This window comes from Gekko japonicus, unplaced genomic scaffold (assembly GCF_001447785.1).
Source record: "Gekko japonicus isolate JY-2015 unplaced genomic scaffold, Gekko_japonicus_V1.1 scaffold3105, whole genome shotgun sequence".
Taxonomy (NCBI): Eukaryota; Metazoa; Chordata; class Lepidosauria; order Squamata; family Gekkonidae; genus Gekko; species Gekko japonicus.
The window spans coordinates 92619-117229 of NW_015163699.1; the positions used below are offsets into that span (position 1 = coordinate 92619).

At 48.8% G+C, this 24611-nt stretch overlaps 1 protein-coding gene across 1 annotated transcript in view; it reads left to right on the forward strand.

Moving 5' to 3' along the window:
- Positions 1 to 24611, forward strand: part of LOC107107513 (teneurin-1-like) — a gene marked incomplete at its 3' end in the record, with an annotated part of 108864 nt that overhangs the window by 35706 nt on the left and 48547 nt on the right. Inside the window, exon 2 of the mRNA XM_015407823.1 lies at positions 7861 to 8099. Coding sequence (XP_015263309.1) covers positions 7861 to 8099 — 239 coding nt within the window. The remainder of the gene's footprint in view (positions 1 to 7860; positions 8100 to 24611) is intronic.

The window sequence follows — 24611 nt, forward strand, 5'->3', positions numbered from 1 at the left end:
AGCTGCAGTCCCTCCCGTGTTGGCGTTTGGCCGTCTGGCTTTATTTTTCATTGTGCAAAGGGAATGGATGGATTCCAGAAATGTGTACATAGCAGTGGAAAATGTGGATAAAGTATTCTGAAGCAGCATTAACTCTTTATTATTATTATTTTTTTAAAAACCCAACACACTGAATGGCTGCCATTAAAATAGTCTCATTGAACCTTATCTTAATTAACACAGTCACAGCAATAGTGTGTGCCGGATTCGGGGGATATGAAGGAAAGCTGGAATACATCAAGTGCCAACATGTCGCTTGGATGTGTCTCCAGCAGTATTATATTCCTCTTTGTCTAGGACATCCTGTCTGTTGCATTCAGTCTTTGCTTATTCATCAGGGCTGCCCACTGACTAGTTAGTCAATTCGCTGTCTTGTTTTTCACCAGTGAATCAGCCGAGAGAGTTTATTAGCTGTCTGGTGAATCCAGGCAAGCAATGCACTGTTTGCATCAGGATAGACACCCACAAACCGTGCCGTAAGCTCTGGAAAGCTTTTATGAAAATTCTCCATTTGAATTCGCTACTAACTAAAATACTCAAATGGCTGACAGATTAGTTTTTTCTAGCCGTGGGAGAGGCCTGTAGGTTTTAATGCAGACTATGTGAGTTTGTACATAGGTGTGCTATTTATCCCAATTCACATATGCACAGAATATAGAGGGTTGGATCCAGCCAGGTTTTCAGTTGGTAAGAAAAGAAGGACAGGTCCCTTTTGACCACCCTAAACTATTCTGGGGGTCTTGGGACCTGCATGGACAGGGGCAGTGTTCCCTCTAAGCTGAGTTAGTGTGAGCTAGCTCACAGTTTTTTAGCCTCCGACATTTCTGTCTTCGCTCAGGAGGGATGGCTCCAGAGCAAACTGATGTATGCAGTCGCCAAATCGCTCGCTCACAACTTTAATGCCAGGAGCTCACAAAGTAGAACTTTTGCTCACAAGACTCCACACCTGAGATGGAGCATTGGGCGGGGACGGCAGTAAGGAGCAGAATTAGGCGAACCTGAGTGAAAAAACTGTCTTTGAGTCCAGTAGCACCTTAAAGACCAATATGATTCCCAGGGTATAAGCCTTCAAGAGTCACAGCTCCCTGACCTGACATGGATAGCCCAGGCAAGCCCGATCTCGTCAGATCTTGGAAGCGAAGCGGGGTCGACTCTGGCCAGTACTTGGATGGGAGACCTCCTTGGAATACTGGCAGTTGGGAGGCGGGGGCAGGCTTTATTTAGGCACCTCTATGAATATCCTTCGGGCCCCCGTAGGGGTCCGTCACCAGAGGTCACCATGACTTCCAGGCGCACACACACTCACACGCATGTATGAAAAAGACAAAAAAAAAATACTTTGTCAGGTATCTGATGTCTTGCTGCTGCCATCAAACCAGGTACCTGACAGAGTTTTGACTCTCAAAAGCGGACACCTTGGAAATCCTGTTAGTCTTTAAGGTACTTTTGGACTCAAATCTGGTTCTTTTACTGCAGGCCAACATAGCTACTTGCATGGGGGGGGGGGAGCTGTCTGGATCCAGCCTGTGTTTCTCCTTCCCTTAAAGTTTGCGACCCTTTTTTTTTCTGCCCACCCTCCTGTTTTTACAAAGCATTTTGGCAGAATGAAAGTGGACATACAAAGCCTTTTCCCCCTTTGTTGTTGTTGTTCAGTCGCACAGTCGACCTCTTCGCGACCCCATGGACCAGCTCCCACCAGGCCCTCCTGTCTTCCGCCGTCCTCTGAAGTTTGCTCAATTTCTATGTTTGTTGCATTTATGACACTGTCAAACCATCTCATCCTTTGCTGTCCCCGTCTTCTTTGACCTTCAATCTTTCCCAGCATCAGGGTCTTCTCCAGTGAGTGCTCCCTTCTCATTTGGTGGCCAAAGTATTTGAGCCTCAGCTTCAGTATCTGGCCTTCCAGGGAACAGTCAGGGTTGATTTCTTTTAGGATTGACTGAATGATGGGCAGTTCTGCATTTTGACATATTTAGTAGATTTCAGCGGAGGAGGATAACCAATTCAGGTTGGCTGGCCCCGCCATGATCTGTAAGCACCACTTCCCTGCTCCTCTCATGCTCCTCTCATCTGACATGATTCCAAGGTTTGGTTATACTTGGAAACAGCATTTTCCAAAGGCCTCCGAAGCCCAGTGGATGGACAGGGATGACTGCTGTTCTCCTCTCAGGTTCCAGTCTTGGGAGAAGAGCATCTCTCACCTCTGATGTCACTCTGCATCCAGAGGCCCCCGATGGCAGCAGTGAGACCTTGCTTCTGTGCGGTGCCTGATCAATCCAGTGCCAGGTTGGGTCCCGCATCTCACTTTGTCCTGTGGTCACCAGAATGAAAACGTACGGCCATTGCTGCTTCTCTAGCAACTGTGTTTGTAGAATGCCATGTGACTGACGCTGCGGCAGAGCAAGAACTAAAAGCAGCAATTCTATAGGTGACTCTTGAACAAATATATTTGTTGTTGTTCAGTCACACAGTCGAGTCCGACTCTTCGCGACCCCATGGATCATCTCCCACCAGGCCCTCCTGTCTTCCGCTGTCCTCTGAAGTTGGCTCAATTTCATGTTCGTTGCATCGATGACACTGTCTAACCATCTCATCCTTTGCCGTCCCCGTCAAATATATAGATAAATATTATATAGGTGAATCTTGAACACTGATCTGCATATGGCCTGCTGTGCCCCCAAGTCTAAGCAGGGGGAAACAGAGAACGGTCTGTTAAGACAGATTCTTGGATTTGTCCAAGCCCTTGTAGAACTGCCCAGTGTGGCATGCTTCCCTTGGCCAGCACTGAAAGGCATTATTTCAGCCAACGCATCAATAGAGGTTGGGCACATGGTCAAAAGGTTGAGGTACCATGATTCTCTTGTAGGCACAGGTGCCATTTGAGATGGAAGTCGTCAGATATGAGCGTCAAAAATGAAAACTGAATACCTGTTCTGCAGTCGCTCTGTTCCAATCGCAGAATGCCTTTGGACACTGCAAAGAATCATTGCCAGCTGTAGATACAAATGCCGCTTGTGCAGCTTCTGTTCTGAGATCCCTTTTTGGACATCCACAAACAAACGGTGCAGGCTGGGGAAGAGCTGGCGACACTACGGACCCTTCAAACAGCACCTGTCACGTGTTTTATGCCATCCTTCCCCCAAGTAGCTCAGCACAGTACTTGTGGTTCTGTCTTTCATCATTTTATCCTTGTAACAACTCTGTGAGTTACGCTAACCTGAGAAGTCATGACTGGCCCATGTTCTCCGAACCGGCTTCATGGGTGAAACCTGGGTTTCCCAGATGCTAGTTTGATACTCTAACCCAGGGGTGTCAAACATGCGGCCCGAGGGCCAGATCAGGCCCCTGGGGGGCTTCTATCAGGCCCGCAGTGGAACTGGCTGTCCTCTGCTTCTTCTTCCAATTCTGCCACTGCTGCGTCATCGTAGGTTTGCAGCTTACAAATACACACCTGAGCAGCATACGCAAGATTGCAACAGCACAGACATTTTGATGCAATAATTCAGAGCAAGAGGTGTCAGTTATCAGACACTGTTAAATAAACAAAATATTGCAAGAGTACTATTGTTTTAAGCATCTTTTTATTTTAAGTTAAAAAAACACCTTTGTGTTTGTGTCCTTTATAAAGTTTATATCTCCGCTACCTGACATTAACATTTTATGACACACATGGCCCGGCCCAACAAGGTCTCATTTATGTCAGATCCGGCCCTCATAACAAATGAGTTCGACACCCCTGCTCTAACCACTATACTACATTGGTTTTCAGTGTGGGAGCTGCATTTGGGGGAGTCTCATCTTCATAGCTGGGGTGAATGTCCCATTTGGATGGGTGTGGCCAACTGCAAAAGTCTTTACCATAGATTTGTCACCTGCTGGAAGAGCTGCATACCAGTTGCATGGGAAAAACTCATATGACCAGGCTGTGTCCCACTTAGTTTATTTCTTTATTGGTTATTGTATTTGATTGAACCCGTCCTGAGCCTGCTATACAGGGAGGGTGGGATATAAATCCAACAAAATAAAAATAAATAAAGTAAAATTTAAACATCATGCCAGCCACGAGGAAGGTGCAAGGGCAAACTGGCTAGGGTGGCATTTGGAGCATCTATATATCTAGTAGCCAAGGCGCCCCCTGTGTGCGGATATCTAAATCTGCACATCAGGGGCACCTAGGGGGCAAAGAGATTTTCCTGCACATTTGGGGCAATCCCCAGATATGCAGAAAAATGTGAAATCTATAAAAAACTATAGGGGGGGTACTTAAATCCCCCCAAAAGTAAAGGCGCATTCCCTGCACACGCACACCTGATACGCAGGGAATGCACTCACCACTAGGAACTGTGGCAGAGCCGTGCAGGGCTTGCCGCTGTCACTGCTGCTGTCATCGTCGGCACCATGGGGAGGGAGGAGCCTTGGCGGGCCGGCAGCTGGGACCCACGGCCATTGCTGCCAGGGGGGAAGCCTGTCCAGCCCCGCAGCTAGGTGCCGCCAAAGGCTTGCCGCCATTGCTGCTGGCAGTGGTGGCGGGAGGGAGAAGCCTTGGAGGGCCAGCGCTGCAGACGTTGTTGCTGTTGGTGGGAAGCCTGGCGGCCCAGCAGCTAGGAGCACACAGGGCTCACAGCTGTTGCTGCTGGCGGCTGGGGTGGTGGTGGGGAGAAACCTTGGAGGGCCAGTGGCTAGAGCCACGGCCGTTGCTGCTGTCAAGTGGGGGGGAAGCCTTGCGAGCCCAGCGGACCGCCTGCTGGGTTCTCCTGTGGCCGCTGCCACCTCCTCGTCTGTGCGGAGCTCCTGCTGCTTCAGCAGGCCAGCAACCCGGGAGCCACGGGGAATACCCCTCTGCAAGTATCGTGGGTCCCGCTTCTTGTCCTTTTATAAAGCTCAAAGCAACTATAATAATGCATTTCTCGGCTACACAAAAGCTTAGGATCACAAATGCTGGAAATCGGATAAAATACCAGGTAGAGAAGTATTAATTACTAAAATTATGGAAATAAAATAAATATGATATTGTTGGGAAAAGAAGAAAATGTGTTTAAAAAAAGATGGCAGAAAGTAGATAGATGGATGGAAAAAAATGTGTAAAGGAAACTCCAAAAGTATGTTGTATATTAAGATTCTTTTGCATTTTTGTTATGGAAAATAGATAAAACTATATTTTAAAAAAAGCTTAGGATCAGACTAAAACGGTGCTGTGTGAGGATTGGCTGAAGTTTCCTATGTAATTTTATGCAGCCCTTGGACTGACCTGGTGGTTTGCATGCTTGGAGCCTTCCCTTCACAGCATCACTTAGCAAGTGCTCCTTGGCACCTCTCAGTGTTCCATAAATCCATTCTCTATGGAAATGTGTTCTCATAGTTAAAAACCTCATTGTTTGAAAATGGTAGCACAAGTCGCACAGCCAGCCCTTGGACTATTGTTATTTAAGGCTTTCAAACTATTTATCCATTCTTTTCTGTATATCTAGGAACCTTTTGAACACTTGTCTTTTGAAATGGTCTATAATGAAGAATGCCAAGCTGCTGGGAACCTGCATTTGCCCTCCAAAGCTCAAATAGATTTCTTAAAGTCCAATATGTTTCTCATGGTGGGAAAAGCACACTGAAGGCCAAACTACATGGCCCATGACGGGAACTTCAGATGTGTGATTCGACCACGATGAGCAGCTGTGAGGACCAAACTAGATGAGATAACATCTCCAGGTCCACCCCAGGGAAACTGCTACCATTTAAAAGCCTAGCTGTTGGCCCTTTAAAAATACCACAAGAACAGTGGACGAAGTACTCTTGCCCCCCTACATCTTTTCAAGTACCAAAGTGCCCCCCCCCCCAGTGTCTGCTCTACCACTTGAAAAAGAGAGGGGGGACAGAAACGTTGTCTCGTGGCACTGCCCTCATCGTATTTTTAAATGGCCAACTCTTAGCCTTTTAACTGGTGGCAGCGTCCCCAGGATTGGCCCAGGGACATCATCACGACTAGTGCTGCCCTGAGACTGGGGCCGTCCGTGTTGCAGTGCTGGAAAAGGGGGAGGCTTATCCAGGGGTCATTTTGTAGAAAAAGAGGTGCAGGAGCTCATTAGCATAACTCATTAGCATAACTTATTTGCATGTGCCACACACCCTGACATCACCGGAAGTGTGTCAGCAGGCAACACCCACCGCTCAGGCTCCACTGGACTGTTTTGGATTGCTAGCTGTTGGGGGGGTGGAACATGCAGATCTGTCCTCACAGAGGAGGGAGAGCTTGTACCTGAATAAAACTTGGTCTTTAAGGTGCCACTGGACTGTTTTGGGCCGGGGGGGGGGGCTCTGCAGCTTACCTGGCTGCTTCTTACTCTGACTGAGGGCTGCTGGGAGCAGGGGGTGGGGCTTGTTGCATGTACCCGCCCCCTGGGCTCTTTACTGTCGGAGCTTTGCTCCTGTGCGCTCCTGCAGGAAATTACCCCTGGGCGTATCTCTTCTCTCACACATTGTCTGCAGTCACACACACAAAATGATCCACTTTCAGGGCTCTTTCCAGCTGGATTTTGCCAGTTCCCACAGTACATTCCAGTTGGGAAGTGCACTTAAAGTGGATTGAAAGTGAATTATTCAGTGTGTGTGACCGCAGCCATTGTTTCCCTTTTCAGTCGTGTTCCCTCATGCCTTTGAAGCCCAGGTGCAGAAAAAAGACTGGAATCCTTATTCTATCTCTTTTTTTCCTGCAGAGACTTAAAGCTATTAAAGGAGAGTGCTTTATGTTTCAGTGTGTGGGGGGGATAGCAGATAGTTCAGGCATAGAGACAGCAGGAGTTAACGTCCCCTTCCCTAGCTTAGTGGACTGAGTCAGAGTCCCCCTCTCCTGGCCTCCTTTTTTAGAGAGGGACAGACTATGTTTCCCCAGTTCCTCTCTCAGAACGCCAGCCTTGCGTGTTATTTTGGACCAAAGATTATATCCTGCTTTGAATGTAGCGCCAGAAAAGCAGTAAAGAAGTATTTTAAATAAATAAACACTCTCCCACTTATTTTATGGAAAAGACCGTGAAGGAGCCAAAATGATGGTTTTAATAGTTTTTAATAATACAGCCAGCGCTGTTTCCGTACACGTGAAAGAGATGATAAACTGCAGTACACACACACACACAACCTTTATTGGCATTGAAAGCTCAAAACGTCATGGAAATGCGGGAAAATACTAAGATGCAGCGGTCACTGACACTTGGCTATTCAAGCCTCGTCTTTTGATTGCATAATATAAAAATTTTGCAACAGCCTCCATTATTTCGCAATTAGAATTAAACAGAAGAAAGTGAACCACTGAGTCATCAGAGTGCCAGCTCTTACCCTCTAGAAATGGAGTAATAAAACGAGATCAGATATCCCTATAGAGGGGGCAATGAAGTCTGGTGTGTGTAGTGGATTCTATATCTTTTAGAAAGCAAGGACAAAGTCTGTCTACATATGGTATCTAGTGGTACCGCCCTAAAAGCCCCCCCGATGGCAGAACATTAAAGCGTGCAAGCATGTATGCTCTGCGATGGTGTGGGGCTGTTAAACTTGACAGATATTTTGCAATAGAGCCCGTGTCAAAAGTCCCCAGCCTACTTGGGGAGCATCTGCTGGTTGCGCGTTCCCTAAGTTCTTGCCTTTCGATGTCGAGAAATCTTTGTTTAATAATAGCATAGGCTTGTTTATCTGAAAAGGGGGCTAAATAATCCGGGGATATTCCCACTGTAGATAAACTGCAGTATTTGTTTCTTCTTCTTTGTGTGGCAGATGATAACCTGTCTTTCCCCCCCTCTTACAACATGGCTCTCTTGTCTTTTTTCTTCCCCCCTGTAGGCACTTCCTATTTAAACACGGATCTGGTTCTTCAGCTATCTTCAGTGCAGCCAGCCAGAACTATCCTTTAACCTCCAATACTGTTTACTCGCCACCTCCTAGGCCTCTTCCTAGAAGTACTTTCTCTAGACCGGCTTTCTCTTTTCACAAACCTTACCGATGTTGCAACTGGAAGTGCACTGCGTTGAGCGCCACGGCGATCACAGTCACGCTGGCCCTGTTGCTTGCCTATGTGATTGGTAAGCTTTGTGTTTCCTTTCCTTTCTATCCAGTCCTCCTCTCTCTGTGTCTCTGTCTCTCTCTCACACACATTATCCATTCACTTTAATGAGGATTTGAGGGGTTGGTTTAAATATGTGGGATCCAAAAGCTGTGGAACAGTTGGTAGGCTATCGTATTTTTTAAAAAATCATGTCTGGGTGAGGGAAGAGATTAGGGTTGCCAGGTCTGGGTTGGGAAATACCTGGAGACTTTGGGGGTGGATCCGGGAGAGGGCGGGGTTTGAAGAGGGGAGGGGCCTCAGCATGGTACAGTGCCACAGGGTCCACCCTCCAAAGCAGCCATTTTCTCCAGGGGAGCTGATCTCTGTCAGCTGGAGATCAGTTGTAAAAGTGGGAGATCTCCAGGCCCCACCTGGGGATTGGCAGCCCTAGGAGAGATTGAAAAGTAGAGATGTATCCTCATCCTTGCCCTGTACGACGTCTGCCTAGTCCCATTCTTTGTCTTAAAGAGAACGGAGGAGTTTAGGGGAGGAAAGATGGCTAAGAACCAGTATGATGAAGTGTTTAGTATCTGACGAGGATCTGGGAGGCCAAGGGTTGAATCCTCACTCTGCCCTGGAAGCCCACTGGATGACTTTGAGCCACTCACTCTCCCTCAGCCTAACTTACCTCACAGCACCGTTGTTGTGAGGAGGAAAAAAGAGGGGACAGTGAGGTGTTTTGTGGAAAAAGTGGGATATAATTAAATGAATAATAGAGAGGCAGGATAAGCCACTCTAGGGCCCCGGTCACACGACAAAGTTGCCGCAGGAGAGGCACGGATGGTGGGCGGATTATCCGGGCGTGATCACACCCCAACATCTGGGAAGTGGAGTGCACCCGTGGCTTACCGCTGAAAATGCGCCTTAAAAAAGTAGTACCTCCAAGGTACTAGTAAACGTTTGCCGCAGGCTGCCTCCAGACGCCTGTGGTGTGATCGCGCCCGGCGCGCGGCATTCCCCTCCTGTCCCTTGTTTACTCGCCGGCGCCAAGGGAAGGACCTGTGGTGTGCCGCTGGTGCGTCTGATCACGTAATCGCGCATCAAACTGCTCTGGGGCAATTAGCCACGCCTCCCCCCGCGATATCCGGCCTGTGTGACCGGGGCCTAGGAACAGTTTGGAGAACAGAGAGATGATGTTCTCTGACAGTCCTGAAACTTCTAGGCATCCAGTGAAGTTGATTGGTAGTAGCTTGGAGGCAGGCAAAACAGTTATTTTGTGTAGCGCATGGCTTGTGGAAATCACTGCCGCAAGACATGGTCGTGGCTGTTCTCCGAAATGGATTTTGAAAGAAAAGGTTCAACAGATTCGCAGGGGATAGGTCTGCGGTGGAGCCTCCGAGTTCAGAAGCAATAACTGTAGGGATAGGTCTACGGTGGAGCCTCCGAGTTCAGAAGCAATAACAACAGTGGATGTCGACCGCCTTCATGCGCTGCTCGTGGTTCTTAACCAAAGGACCATTGTTCCTAAGGTCCATGTTTGCATTAGCAGAAGACTTCCACAGGGTTTAATTGTTGTTAATTCTCCAGTTTCTGCTAAATTGGGCCATGCCCAACACCTCATGCATTTATTGCACTAAAATTATATTATGTAGCCATAGGGCTGCCAAATGCCCCCGGGGGGCGGATTTCCCCCCCGCTTTCAAGCCCCGATTCCCGCTCCCGTGGAATCGGGGCCCAGGGGAAACCCCACCCCCGCGTGCGCGTCACCCGGAAGTGACGTCGCATGCTGGGGGCGGAGCCACGCCATTTGAGGGGGAAACAAAGAGTTTTCCCCTCAAATGGTGTAGCCCCGCCCCCAGCGTGCGACGTCACTTCTGGGTGACGCGCACACGGCACGCGCGCTACGCGCACGCAACAGATGCCAGCCAGGAGCCCCCCGCTCCCGGCCGATTCACATTTGGCAACCCTATGTAGCCATGTTGGTTGGATGTTGTTTTGCCAGCAGGTTTTAGGCTGTTTTCCTGTTTGTAAAAGCTTACCAAACAAAGTAGAAGAAGAAGAAGAAGAAGAGATTGGATTTATACCCCGCCCTTCACTACCCAAAGGTGTCTCAGAGCGGCTTACAGACTCCTTTCCCTTCCCCTCCCCACAACAGACACCCTGTGAGGTGGGTGGGGCTGAGAGAACTCTGACACAAACTGCTCTTTTTCAAGGACAGCTGTGCCAGAGCTTGTGACTGACCCAAGGTCACATCAGCAGGTGCAAGTGGAGGAGTGGGGAATCAAACCTGGTTCTCCCAGATTAGAGTCCGCACACTTAACCACTACACCAATGCACAGGGCTTTATCCTAGCCAGGCAAACAAAAACAAACACCCGACAGGAGAAAGAGGGGGAAAGGTCTCTTTCCTGTTTTCCAAAAGAACAAAACCAAAATTCAAAACAAAAGACTTCAGGTAGAACTGCCACCAGGCCCCTCATTAAGCAGTTCCCAACAGCCCAGGAGGAAGGGGACCGAAAGCTCCTGTCTGGTTCTGGAACTTACACAGCAAAACAAACCTGCAGACTAAAGCTGCAGCTCAAAACTCAAAAGGAGACAAAAAGGCTTTCTAGTAGGGAGTGGTCCAAAAAGGTCTAGGCAAACAGGATTTAGGCTTTGAGACTTAGTAACCCAAAGAACACACAGAATTATCGAAGTAAAATATTTTCTAGTTTATTTAGGTGCAGGAAAACACAAGACAAGACAGCGTAGGTGAAAATAACAAACTCTTAGCTTATCCAGCCTAACTGAAACATAAGGCACTAATACAGCATTACCTTTCCCCAAAGACGAAGTTGCAGTTGATCAGCATACGAAGTAGTCACTTTTTAGCCCATCCAGGCATAAGCAAACTGGAATGCCATAGTTTGGGGCACTGAACTACTGGACCATACTAGGCTCAGTAGTCACAGCCCCAATGCGGATTGCCACTGGTACTAATGACAAATTATGTCTCTAGCTCCAGGCAACCAGAACCATAACTCGAGTGGAGTGGATTTTTATGGTGGGTCAGTAAGGTGATGGCAACCCTCCGAGGTTACCATGTAACCGGTACCCCATAATATCCCATGCTAACCCATCAGAGGTCATTTCGGGGGGGATCACAGTTCCCCCGGGTGAGGTACGGGGGGCGGGGCACATGACGAAGCCCCGCCCCCTGCTTCCGGCCGCCCCGCTTCCAGCCCTCATTCAGCCAGGAGGAGGCAGGAGAAGAGGGAGGGTAAGTTGCTTCCTCCCTGCCTCTCCCCACCCCTGCCTGCCTGGGGCCAGGGAGGGCCTTCGCGGGGCTTCCTTGCACTCCCGCCGACCTTGCAGGTCCACCGCCGGGCCCCTCATGGGGCTCGGCAGTGGAGCTGCAAGGCCGGCGGTGGCGGCCGGGACCGTTGGGGGCGGGGTGTGTGGCCTTATGGCACACTTCCGGTGATGTCAGGGGGTGTGGCATATGCTAATGAGTTATGCTAATGAGTTCCCTTAGCTCTTTTTCTACGAAACGACCCCTGTAACCCATAATATTACAGCAGGGAGGAGGGAATCAAATGTCATCTGCAGCATAACTCTCCACCCGCCTACATGCAGGTGTTGCAGGGTTAATTGGCTGGAATGTGCCTAATGGTCAGCATCCCAGTCTCCTTATGAGCCACAGCTGGGAGCAATTTCTCCAAGGTTACTAAGTGCTCTCAGTGTTATCTCTGTTTCTGGGGAGAAGATCCACTCGTTTGTCACTCTGGAAGTTTTCACTACAGGCCCAGTACCAGGCCCGAACCAAGGGTTCACAAACACTAGCAATTAAGAAAAGCGTTTTCTTTACACCGTTCCTTTTACCTTCAATAGTGTGTGTGCATAAAACAGCAGGCTGAGGACTGCAGACTCGTGTACACCCCCCCCCCCAAAATAAGCACAAATCATGTGTAGCCCAAGAAATATCTTGCTTGCGTCATGTTGTTGCATTCTGGGACTTCACATGAGGATGTATGAAGGCTGCAGGAATACTAGGGCTGAATTGCAAGGAGGTTTTCCTGATTGGTCTTGACACTTTCCAGGTGACATTAAAAGGTGTTTGTGGGGGGGGGGGGGGCTGTAGGCTGTGACTCCATATATCTGTGAAGGGGCAGGCTCAGACCTGTGGCTTGTGTCTGGTTCACACATGGAGAACAATGAAGTGTTGGTAGAATGGGACTGCACCATTTCAGAATACAAGAGGGCAGTCATGGAAGATCACCCTATGCTCCCCTACGTTGGATGTGAAGGCAGTCTGGCTGTGACATCTGTCGCCACATTGATCGCCAGGGTTGATTTGGCCTGTCTCACTGGCTAGGTGGGTGTCCCCTTCTTCCCTCGCCACTCCATGCGCATCCCTCCTGAAGCTGCACATTCGGTGGACTATGACGACAGTCACAGATAGAAGGAGTGTACCCTGCTTTGGTCAAGGGTACACAACGTCTGTGCTCATCTGCTGAAACCTCCAAGCTCCCCTGTTAAAATAGTTCCTGCAAAAAGAACACCAGTACAACAAACCAAAGGAAAGGATAGATGCTTCCTCCCTTTCTATCTGTAAGGTCGATTGTTTGTTTCTTTTAAACACAAAGGAACATTCAAAGCTGGAAGCCACCACCTACTGTCTCAAGTTGTGCAGTCCTGTTTGGTGTAGTGCTTAGGAGCACAGACTCTAATCTGGGAGAACTGGGTTTTATTCCCCACTCCTCCACATGCAGCTGATGGGTGACCTTGCATCAGTTACAAGTTCTCTCAGAGCTCTCTCAGCCCCATCTACCTCACAGGGTGGCTGTTGTGAGGAGGGGAAGGGAAAGGAGATTGTAAGCCGCTCTGAGACTCTGAGTGAAGCATGAGGTATAAATCCAATCTCTTCTTCTTCCATTCCACCCCCTCAGGGCTCATTTCCCTGCATGTGTGAATCAAGGGCTATCAGTACTCAGTCTGAACATTGGGTCAGACAAAATCCCATGAGCGAAACAACACGTAAGAATCAAAGGGTCGTTGTATCCAGACAAGGAGTATGATCCTAATGATACTTTCCTGCAAGTAAGCCCTGTTGAGTAGAGCGGAGTAGAATTCTGAGAAGACTTGCTAAGGATTGGTCTCTAAATTTTCCAGTGGCAGAATGGAAATTTCTTGCCCCCCCCCCCCATGGCAGCCCACTTGTCTCTACAAAATGCTACCCCTTAGGGATCTAAAGAGTAACCCAAGTAGGATCCCCCCAAAATATTTTATATAAAAGACATTGTTGCCAAGTGAATTTCCGAGCAGAGAAAATAATGTTCTTCCAGATAACAGTAATCAGAATACTTGTTCTAAAAAACTGACAAAAGGAATCCGCTTATCAAAAAGAAAAGAAAAAACTCTACCAAAGGGGGATCTGAAATTTCCTTGGGGGAAGAAGAGAGCGCAAAGCAATTATTTATATAAATTCTGCCTGAGATCAGCATTCAGTGATACTGTGGGGGCGCTTGCAACAAATCCTTTCATTGTTCTGCTTAGGCTTATGTAGGCCAACATTTGTACTTATTCAAGTTTATATCTTCAAATAGGGATTATTATACGTTTTAATAACAGACCTCTCGTCACATTATAGTTCTGTAAGACTTGTTTGAATGCCCATCTAATTGCATTGGGTTACTGACTAATAACGTTCACTTGACAGATCTCTCCCAAACACATAGCGCTGCCATTTACTGAGTCAGAGCACTGCTCTGCCGGGGTCAGAATGATCCACTCTGAGTGGCAGTGACTCTCGACGGTCCTGGGAGAGGTCTTCCACAACAACGGTCCCCGGTCCATCAAATTTGTCATGACCAGGAATAGGGCGTTTTCGGTGGCGGCTCCTGTCTGGTGGAATGAGCTCCCAGAGGAGATCAGGGCTCTGCGGGACCTAGCACAGTTCCGCAGAGCCTGCAAGACAGAGCTCTTCCGCCAGGCTTTTGAATAGGAGCCGCCACCACCATTGTACCACCAACGCCACATGATTTCTGTATATGGCCATCATGACGCGGGCATCTTGGGTGAGAATGGGACGTTTTAGGGGATGGCCATCTTGCTTTTAGGAATCTTAACTTGGAAGGGGTTCAGAGGAGCACCAAAACTGTTCATCAACTGTGATGTATTTTTAATATTTTGTACTGTTCTATTGTTTTATTCGGCGATATGCCTTGTAAGCTGCCCTGAGCCTCTGGGGAGGGCGGGATAGAAATGTAAATAATAAATAAATAAACAAACAAACAGCTACTACCTGGGTTTTTAAACTGGAGATTCCAGGGACTGAATCTGGAACCTTCAGCGTTCAACGCAGATGTTCTACCTCTGAGCCATGCCCCCTCTCCTCACCCTCCTTTCAGCTGAAGGCATAGCAGGCAATTCAACTTTGGAGTAATACAATAAACACTCAGTATTTAATAGTTAGTGCTTTGGGGCCCATCACATGCGTTACGTGTAATTTTTACAAGAGCTCTGTAAGAGAAATCTGTATGGTAATTTTGCAGATGGGGGAAGTGTAGTTCGCCAACAGCTTCGTAGTCAGTTCACAAAGCAGGCAAGATTTGAACGGAGGAGTTCCTAGTTTGTAACCTGTACCTTAGCCACACCAGCCTGTGAAGCTGAAGTTGAGTCGTTTGTAACCTGTTCCTTAGCCCCCCCCCCAGCCTGTGAAGCTGAAGTTAGCTGTTTGGATGAGAATTCATCTGGAAAGATACATAGGCTGTTCCGAGTCCCGTAGAGGAAGAGGGAGATATCTTGTAATGAATACAACTATCAATTTCTTGCACGTCCAGAATTCTGATGTTCAGTGTATCAAATCATCTCATCCATAAAAAAGCATAATTAAACCAGAACAAGCAGTACTCCTGCGAATCAGTTTGAAAAAACCACTGGAGTGGATAACATGGAAGACTAGAAAATGCTGGTAGTGGATTTGGTGTCACTTTAGTATCTTCAAACACAATCCAGGCCTCTCAGAATCAAGACGTACGCATTGCTGGTCTCACTTCACCTTGTAGTTTGCCTGTAGAATGCCTACACCTTGTAGAATGCCTACAGGAATTCACAGATTCCTGTAGGGGCTGCTAAGTATGCTTCCGATGTTTGCAAATGGGCCATTTGAAAAACCAGAAATTGCAAGCCCCAACACCATGACGTCATCACATCAAGGGTGATGCTCTAGTTTTTGGGCAAAACTCTATGGCAAATTTGGCTTCAAACAATAGAGTTTTGCCCACAGCCCAAAGCGTCGCCTCCCCGATGTGATGACGTCACTACTGGGTGACATCATCACATCAGGGCCTGCACTTCTGGTTTTACCGGAAGTTGCACAGGAAGGTCAGTTGTGGGCAGGATTTCTGCCAGCCAAGTTCCGCGGGGACTGGGAACCCTCACACGGGCATGTCTCCAAAGTGGAACCTGAGGCCTAAGCCAGATGCGGCACTCAGTGTCCAAAGCAGCCTTAGACCAGGGATCCCCAACCTGCAGGTGCCTTTGGAATTCTGACATAGTATGGTGGGTGCAGACGCAAAATGGCTGCTGCAGGAGGTGGAGCCGCAGCTTCCCTTCAGTCACACAGTGAAGATCCTTGTGCTGCGGTGGCAGTTGATGCCAAGGCAACACTTTTAAAAGTCTGCACAGCCCATCAGATCTCTGATGGATGGCCAGAAGCCTGACTGGGCCCCTGGCCTCAGACGCTTTCTAAAAACACTTGATGGGCACCAGGAAAAGGTCTTGGCGGGCACTGCTGGTGCCAACTCTTGAGTTCAGAAATACCTGGAGATTTGAGGGTGGAGTCTGGGGAAGTGGGGTTAGGGAGAGGCAGGACCTTGGTAGGGTATAACGCCATGGGGCCCACCTTCTAAAGCAGCCATTTTTCTCCAGGAGAAGTAAAATAAATAAATAAATGAATGCCTTATGTAGTCAGGAGATCAGTTGTAATTCTGGGAGATCTCCGGGGGGGGGGGACGTGGAGGTTGGCAACCCCTGATGGCCACCATGGCCCCCACAGGCACATGTTGAGGATTCGGACCAGGGCTCTTTTTGTAGAAAAAGCCCAGCAGGAACTCATTAGCATAATAGGCCACACCCAACAGCAGAAACTCATTAGCCTATTAGGCCACGCCCCCGACAGCACAGCTCATTAGCACATTAGGCCGCACCCCCATGTTACCTGAAGTGTGGTCATCCAGCCACACCCACCTTTTGCTTCTTATTCTGTTTACCTTGTTTGTTGTCAAAACCCAGGGCCTTTTTTTGTAGCAGGAACTCCTTTGCATGTTAGGCCACACACCCCTAACGTAGCCAATCCTAATGAGTTTCTGCTGTTGGGCGTGGCCTGTTATGCTAATGAGTTCCTGCTGGGCGTGGCCAACTCGGGAGCCAGCCGGAACTCCGTTCCTGTGCGTTCCCGCCCAAAAATAGCCCTGTGGATTCCTGTGTTAGACCTTGTTTTAAGGCTTTCTTTTCGGACCTTTTTGTGCTCAGTCCTCTTTGCCCAAGCCATTCCCCCCCCCCTCACCGGGGAAAATATATGGCTGGACAGGCCCGTAGTGACAGTGGGGCATCTTAGGGCTAGGCCCCCTGACTTTCCAGCAAGGCCCCACAACTTCCCATCCAGCCCAGGGCCCCCGAGCGGCGGCAGGTGCATGGAAGGAGCCGGGTATTCCTTTAATTCAATTAGCCAGTGCCCCCTAAGAAATTTAAATGCCCCCCCAACTTTAAAAATCCAGACTACGGGCCTGTGGCTAGAGGAGGAAGAATTAAGTCGTTGCCTCCAAAGGGCAGGTGGAATATGAATGGTACAGCTGAAGAACAAATTATTGCATGTTTAATTTCCAGCAGCAACAATGCAAAGGTATTATTATTAGTACTGGAACAGCATTAACAAAATCAATGTAATCGGGACCCCGGGTTGCTCTTAAGAGTCGTACCCTGGTGCTGCCCTTAGATGTTACATCTCCAGCCGGCCGCCTCAGGAAGCCGAGAGACTCCAATTAAGGCCCAACTTTCCCCGGTGCTTCAGGCACCACAAGCAGCGTACTGCAAAGTTTCCAGCCGCTCCAGGGAGCTATTCTAAAGTTCAGTTGCGTAGGAGGCAATGCAGGTCACAGACTTCATGCAAGGTAGTGGTTGTTTTTTTCTTTAATTCATTTAATTTTTCTCCGATTTCTTTCAGGCTTCTCTTGTGCTCTTTTAATTTGTCTCCCTCACCTTTCTTTCTTTCTTTTTAACCTCTACTTTGTTCATCTGAAGGAAGGTAGAAAAGGTTTGGTCACTCTAGATTGATTCATAATATTGAATCATATGCTGATGTCATTCAGAAAGCGTCATGCTGGCACGGAGAAGGAGAATCAATCATTAACTCAATCCATACAGCTAAAAATGGTCCCAGGAGGAATCAAAGGGCAGGTGGGATATGAATGGTACAGTAATATCTGGAGTGGAAAGCACCGTGCTGTACCCAAACCCACGGAATCCAATTGCCCAGTCTTTATGCGCTTATTCATGAGCGCATCGCTGGGTTTGTACAGCCTACTGAGGGTTCTGCTGGCCTTTGTTTTTTCCTGTCGCATTCAGATCTGGTTAATAGGTATTGAAAGCAGCCTGCTGGGTTTTTTTTTATGTTGGATACGATCAGGGTTCTTTCTTGCTTTCAATATTTATATCCTGCTTTTCTCCGTGAAGGGACCCAAACAGGAATTGTCTTAGCAATTCTGCGATTCTGGGTAAAACTCCAAGACAAAGCCTGACAATCAGAGACACTCCAAACCAGGACCAAGCAAGGGTGGCCCTTGCCCTATGGGAGGCAGGCAGGATCGGTCATCAAAAGCCGGCTGCCCAAACTCCAAACAAGCCAGGGGTGAATTGCAGCCGACACAGGGCCAGCTGCCCAAGCACCACAGAAGGCACCAGGAGTCTGCTGTTCTTCTTTATCCCATATGTGGGAAGGGAGGAGCCATGGTGTTATGTACTGACAGCCAGGACAGCTCCGGAATATGGACTAGCTTGAGTCACCAACACAATGGACAGCTAGGATCCTAGAAGTGACCTATGGTTCTAAGGTTGCAATGTAAATAACCAATCACAGGGAGTGGGTGTGTGGGGTGTGTGTTGTTTTCCACGCATAAAAACAGGGCTTCTGCCCTGCTGGGGTGTCTTAGTTTTTGAGTTGATTCACTTAATAAAGCATGAGCTGATCACTACTCGCGTCTCGAACCCAGTTTCTTATACATGGACTTGGGGGGGGGGGGCTCCCAGTGTGGGGCCCAGGGCTAAAGGCCAGAGTAGATATGACATTTTTTGAGGAGTTGGATCTGGGTTTCTCTGGCCCACCTTGTTTTCTCTGCATCTACACAGTAGCTGCAGGGAATGCCATTTTAAATATGAAGAGAGAGCCCCTTTCAGCTTGGAACTGCAGCATGGGAAAGGGAGGGATTCCTGCCACCTGCACTCCCCCCCCCCCCATTTTCAGAAGCTGAAATGGCCCAGGCAGGAAGTTATTCACAGACCTTTGGATGGGCATGTGCTTAGAACTCTTCACGTGCTGCTCCAAAATTATGTAAATTAACTCCCTGTTGGAACAGCATGGGGTGGGAGGCAGGAGCCTCTCCTCCCATCACGCCACAGTTCTGAACCGAAATGGGCTCTGTCTGATCTTTAAAGTGACATTCCCTGCTGTGGAAACAAGTTTCCTTTTAAATCCCCTTTCCTGTCATCACCCTCAAAGGCTGATTTTTCTTTCCCAGTTGTGAGGCTACAAGCATGGACGGCTTCAAAAGGGAATTAGATAAGCATATGGAGCAGAGGTCCATCAGTGGCTGTTAGCCACAAGATATAGATAGGGGCTCTGGGGCAAGTGATGCTCTGTCTTCTTGGTGCTTGGGGGGGGGTCAACAGTGGGAGGGCTTCTAATGTCCTGGCCCCACTGGTGGACCTCCTGATGGCACTGGTATTTCTGGCCACTGTGTGACACAGCAGACACACATTAGCATATTAGGCCACACCCTGACAACACTGCTCATTAGCATATTAGGCCACACCCCCATGTTACCAGAAATGTAGTCATCCAGCCACACCCACCAGGAGACAGCCTACTTAGTTTTGTCACCCAGACCCAAAGTACACACTACATCCAGGGCTATTTTTGGGCAGGAATTCACAGGAACGGAGTTCCGGCTAGCTCTCGAGTTGCCCACACCCAGCAGGAACACATTAGCATAATAGGCCACACCCAACAGCAGAAACTCATTAGGATTGGCTACATTAGGGGGTGTGGCCTAACATGCAAAGAAGTTCCTACTACAAAAAAAGCTCTGGGTTTTGGCAACAAACAAGATAAACAGAATAAGAATCAAAAGGTGGGTGTGGCTGGATGACCACATTTCTGGTAACATGGGGGTGTGGCCTAATATGCTAATGGGCAGTGTTGTCGGGGTGTGGCCCAATATGCTAATGTGTTTCTGCTGTTGGGTGTGGCCTATTATGCTAATGAGTTCCTGCTGTGCTTTTTCTACCAAAAATGCCCTGACTACATCAAATAATAAATAGAAACAAACAAGTAGGGGGCCCTCAAAACTTTCAGGGGGGGGTCTCATCTCCCCCATAGCCTTCCAGCTAGACTCCAGACCCCCACCACTCACCTTGGAGACCAGCATCAGTGGTGTCTGGAAGCTGTTCCAAGCCTAGAGTAGCTCCCGACACCCGCTGCCTCCACAGCTGGGCCTGGAACAGCTACTTCACCACCGTGGCCGGGCCCAGAACAGGTCCTGGCATCCACTGCTGCTAGGCCCACCAGGGGCTTCTAGGCCCCACTGCTGCCAGGCCTGCCAGCAGCTCTCTGGCTCCGCCATGGCTGGGCCCATCGGTAGCTCCGGGGGTCCCCCGCAGTCACCACCACTGGGCTCTAGGGCTCTTCCACAGCAGCAGCTGCCCCGGGGCCCCTCCCCAGCTTCCCAGTGGTAAGTGCTCTTGTCTGCTCATACACAGACCGCACTTTATTTAATATGGGGGGGGGGATTTAAACCCCCCAATGTTTTGTTTTTGTTTTGCATTTCAGATTTTTCAGCAAACCTAGGGGGTCCCTCAAGTTTGCAGAAAAATCTGTTTTCGGTAAGTGTGGCCCCGATCTGTATGTTTAGATATCTGCAGATGGGGGCTACACTTGAGGAATAGATGTATAGATAAATGATTTTTAAAAAAAACACACACAAGCTATTTTGGCTTATGCCACACACCCTGACATCACCGGAAGTGTGTCATAAGGCCACACACCCTGACATCACCGGAAGTGTGTCATAAGGCCACACACCCCACCCCCAACGGTCCTGGCCGCCGCCGGCCTTGCAGCTTCACTGCCGAGCCCCATGAGAGGCCCGGCGGTGGACCTGCAAGGCCGGCAGGAGTGCAAGAAAGCCCCGCAAAGGCCCTCCCTGCCCCAGGCAGGCAGGGGTGGGGAGAGGCAGGGAGGAAGCAACTTACCCTCCCTCTCCTCCTGCCTCCTCCTGGCTGAATGAGGGCCGGAAGCGGGGCGGCCGGAAGTGGGGGGCGGGGCTTCGTCATGTGCCCCCCCCTCACCCGGGGGAACTGTGATCCCCCCCGAACCCCCCTGAAATGACCTCTGGCTCCCACTCTAGGGCTAGTATCGCTGGACACCCCCCAAGCCTTATAATACCAGTAAAATAAGGGAGCAATGGTTGGCCAAGATTCAGGGTGGTGAAAACCAGGGAGAATTGTGAGGCACTCCAAAGGGATCTGTCAAGGATGGGCAAGTGGGTGTCAACATGGCAAATGGGGTTCCATGTGGCCAAGTGCAAGGTGATGCACATTGGAGCCAAAATCCTAAATATAAATACACATTGATGGGGTCTGAACTAGCAGAGACTGAACAAGAGAGGGATCTTGGAGTTGTAGTAGATAACTCACTGAAAATGTCAAGACAGTGTGTGACTGCAATAAACAAGGCCAATGCTATGCTGGGGATTATTAGGAAGGGTATTGAAAACAAATCAGCCAATATCATAATGCCCCTATATAAATCAATGGTGCAACCTCATTTGGAATACTGTGTGCAGTTCTGGTCACCCACCACACCTTAAAAAGGATATTATAGCTTTGGAAAAAGTGCAGAAAAGGGCAACTCGAATGATAAAAGGGTTGGAACACTTTCCCTATGAGAAAAGGTTAAAGCGCTTAGGGCTCTTTAGCTTGGAGAAATGACAACTGAGAGGTGACATGATTGAAGTTTATAAGATTATGCATGGGAAAGAGCAGGTAGAGAAAGAGGTACTTTTCGCCCTTTCTCACAATACAAGAACTCGTGGGCACTCCATGACACTGCTGAGCGGTCGGGGTAGAACGGATAAAAGGAAGTCCTTCTTCACCCAAAGAGTGATTAACACTTGGAATTCACTGATACAGGAGGTGGTGGCGGCTACAAGCACGGACAGCTTCAAGAGGGAACTGGATAAACATATGGAGCAGAGGTCCATCAGTGGCTATTAGCCACAAGGTATAGATAGGGGCTCTGGGGCAAGTGATGCTCTGTCTTCTTGGTGCTTGGGGGGGGTCAACAGTGGGAGGGCTTCTAATGTCCTGGCCCCACTGGGGGACCTCCTGATGGCACTGGTATTTCTGGCCACTGTGTGACACAGAGTGTTGGACTGGATGGGCCATTGGCCTGATCCAACATTGGCGTCTCTTATGTTCTTTTGATGTCTTTCCTACTCTTGCCATCCCTGATAGAAGTCCTCTGCCTCCCCCTTATACCTGCAGCAGAAATGCTCAGCAAGATGCCACAGCAGGCCAAGACGTTCCTCCCAGACGTTTCCTTCCTGATTCTTAACAAAATGCTTTTCCTACAATGGAAATGCGAGCAAAGTGCATTGTTAGTTTTTAATGTTCTGAATGCGGGCAGACATTGCAGCTTGCATTAGGAACTCAGATTCATTCCTGTATGGCCAGATCTGAGGAGCGGAGCCATCTTTTTTTAAATTATCCCAAAGATGAATTGCCAGGACGCAGCCGTCCATTGCTTGATGAGAGAGAAGACGGGGAGAGTTTTAGGGTGTGGACTGCTTCTAGCTGCAAATGGCTTACAGTATTATGAGATGGCCAGTTTTTTTCACAGTGGGATATTCTCACCTGACTGGTTCCAGTTCCAGTGAAAGAGAAAGGACAGGCGTCTGAGGGTGCCCACAAGCAGAGGTTGCCGTGTGTGGCTGGAATGCTGGCTTCAGTAGATGGCAGTGATTCATGAGGACTGAATAGCTGTGAGGTTTGAGATCAGCCAGTTATGGATGCAAAGCAGTGTTGTGGTTGGCAGAATCATGTCCGGGGCAAGCGGCAATTGTGTATAAATTCTTAAACAGTGTATCAGGGTGTCAATCAGGATGGAGAGAAATCCTGGAGATAATCCAGTTCAATCCATTTCCATAAATCAGGCAGGATTTGCTATGCCGAAACCAGATCTTTATCCAGGCTCTTCCTAAGAAGAGAAACAATTCTGCATCTCCCTTGAGCCCCGTATTCTGTTGGCCAACTCCCCATTTGGGTAAGATGTTTTATCTGCACTATAATTACTGTTTTATGCTTTAAATCTCCTCTGTGCATCCATTTTGCAAAAGAGAAATTATTCTTGAGCTCTTTAGAGAATTTTGCAATGTGCTGGATTTAACACAGTCCTGATGATGGAACTTGCTTCGCAAGTACATGTGATAACAATAACAATAATAATATCAGGGTTGGGATGTAAGTGTCAGCTCAGCCGCTGCCATAACTGCTGGAGGGGGGAGGTGATGAATGGGTCTGTTGCTGTAATAGAATCTTAACTTTCATTTTTCCCAGCTCATCTTATCCGCTCGCCTTGGTGCCTTGTTGCTGCTTTCTCTGCGAATGTAGACCCGTTAGGTTAGGCGGGCTTTTGCTGGTTCCCTGATTGGCCCAGGTCCATCAGGGGGACTCCTTTGAATTATGTATAGCTCCCCATTGCGTGCGCTTGCAATCAGTCCTAACACAGAATGTATGCACAGATGACCTGCCTTTGCTGTACTCAATAAACTTCACTCTTTTGAATGGGAGTTGTTGGGAACTGATTGCTGCGGGACTCTGACAGTAAGTTTTGCTGTACCATCACTCAGCCACTGAGGATGCTGCACCTGGTGGTGGGCCCCCATACATGATGAAGGCATGCTTATGTTTGCACTGCAAGGGCAGGGCTATTTTGGGGCAGGAACGCACAGGAACGGAGTTCCGGCTGGCTCCTAAATTGGCCACACCCAGCAGGAACTCATTAGCATAACAGGCCACACCTAACAGCAGGAACTCATTAGGACTGGCTACATTAGGGTTGTGTGGCCTAACATCCAAAGGAGTTCCTGCTACAAAAAAAGCTCTGGGTTTTGACAACAAACAAGGTAAACAGAATAAGAAGCAAAAGGTGGGTGTGGCTGGATGACCACACTTCTGGTAACACGGGGATGTGGCCTAATATGCTAATGAGCTGTGCTGTCATGGGTGTGGCCTAATATGCTAATGAGTTCCTGCTGTTGGGTGTGGCCTATTATGCTAATGAGTTCCTGCTGGGCTTTTTCTACAAAAAAAGCCCTGTGCAAGGGTATAACGTTAGCAGAATGCAACTGTTCATTATATTTCTACTAGCAGTAAAGCCCGTTGTGAAAGCAATACAACGAGATCTAGAAAGAGGCTCTGGGGCAGTGCTCTGGCTTTGGGCAAACAGTGTCAATTTGCTGTGGTGACCTTAGCAGGGTATAATGACAGAGTCCACTGTTTTCTCCAGAGGAACTGATCTCTGCTACCTGAAGAGCAGTTGTAATTGTGAGTAATCTGTAGCCCTCACCTGGAGATTGGCAACAATTGTTACCCAGGACAAAATGGCTGGTTTGGAGGGTGGAGTCTATGGCAGTCTACCTGTCTGAGGTCCCACCCCTCTGCAAACCCCACCCTCTCCAGGCTCCACCCCTCAAATCCCCAGGAATTTGTCAGCATGTAGTTGGCAACCCCATCTCCTTCCCAGCTAGCCACCAACCTACCATTATCTGCCCCTTTGACTTCAGCTGACTTCTGCCCTCCCTTCTGCAGAACAGTTGTAATACTGAGTGCTCTCCAGCCCTCACCTGGAGATTGGCAACAATGGTTCCCTATGTGGGACTGACTGGTTTGGAGGGTGGAGTCTATGGCAGTGTACCTGTCTGAGGTCCCACCCCTCCTCAAACCTCACCCTCTTCAGGCTCCATCCCTCAAACCTCCAGGAATTTCCCATCTGGAGTTGGCAACCCTATCAGGATTGGCCCCAATGTGTTTTCTCCCAAAGGCCAAAGTAGGTGACAGGACCAAGCTTAGTTGCCTACCAACAGGCACTGAGGGGAATGTAGGGTTGCCAGCTCTAAGGAGGGAAATACCTGGAGGTTTGGGGGGTGGATTCTGTAGAGGGCCGGGCGACGGAGGCATCGGCCTTCTGTCGCCCGCCTTGCCCCCCCAATCTCGGCCCGGGCGACCGCGGCTCC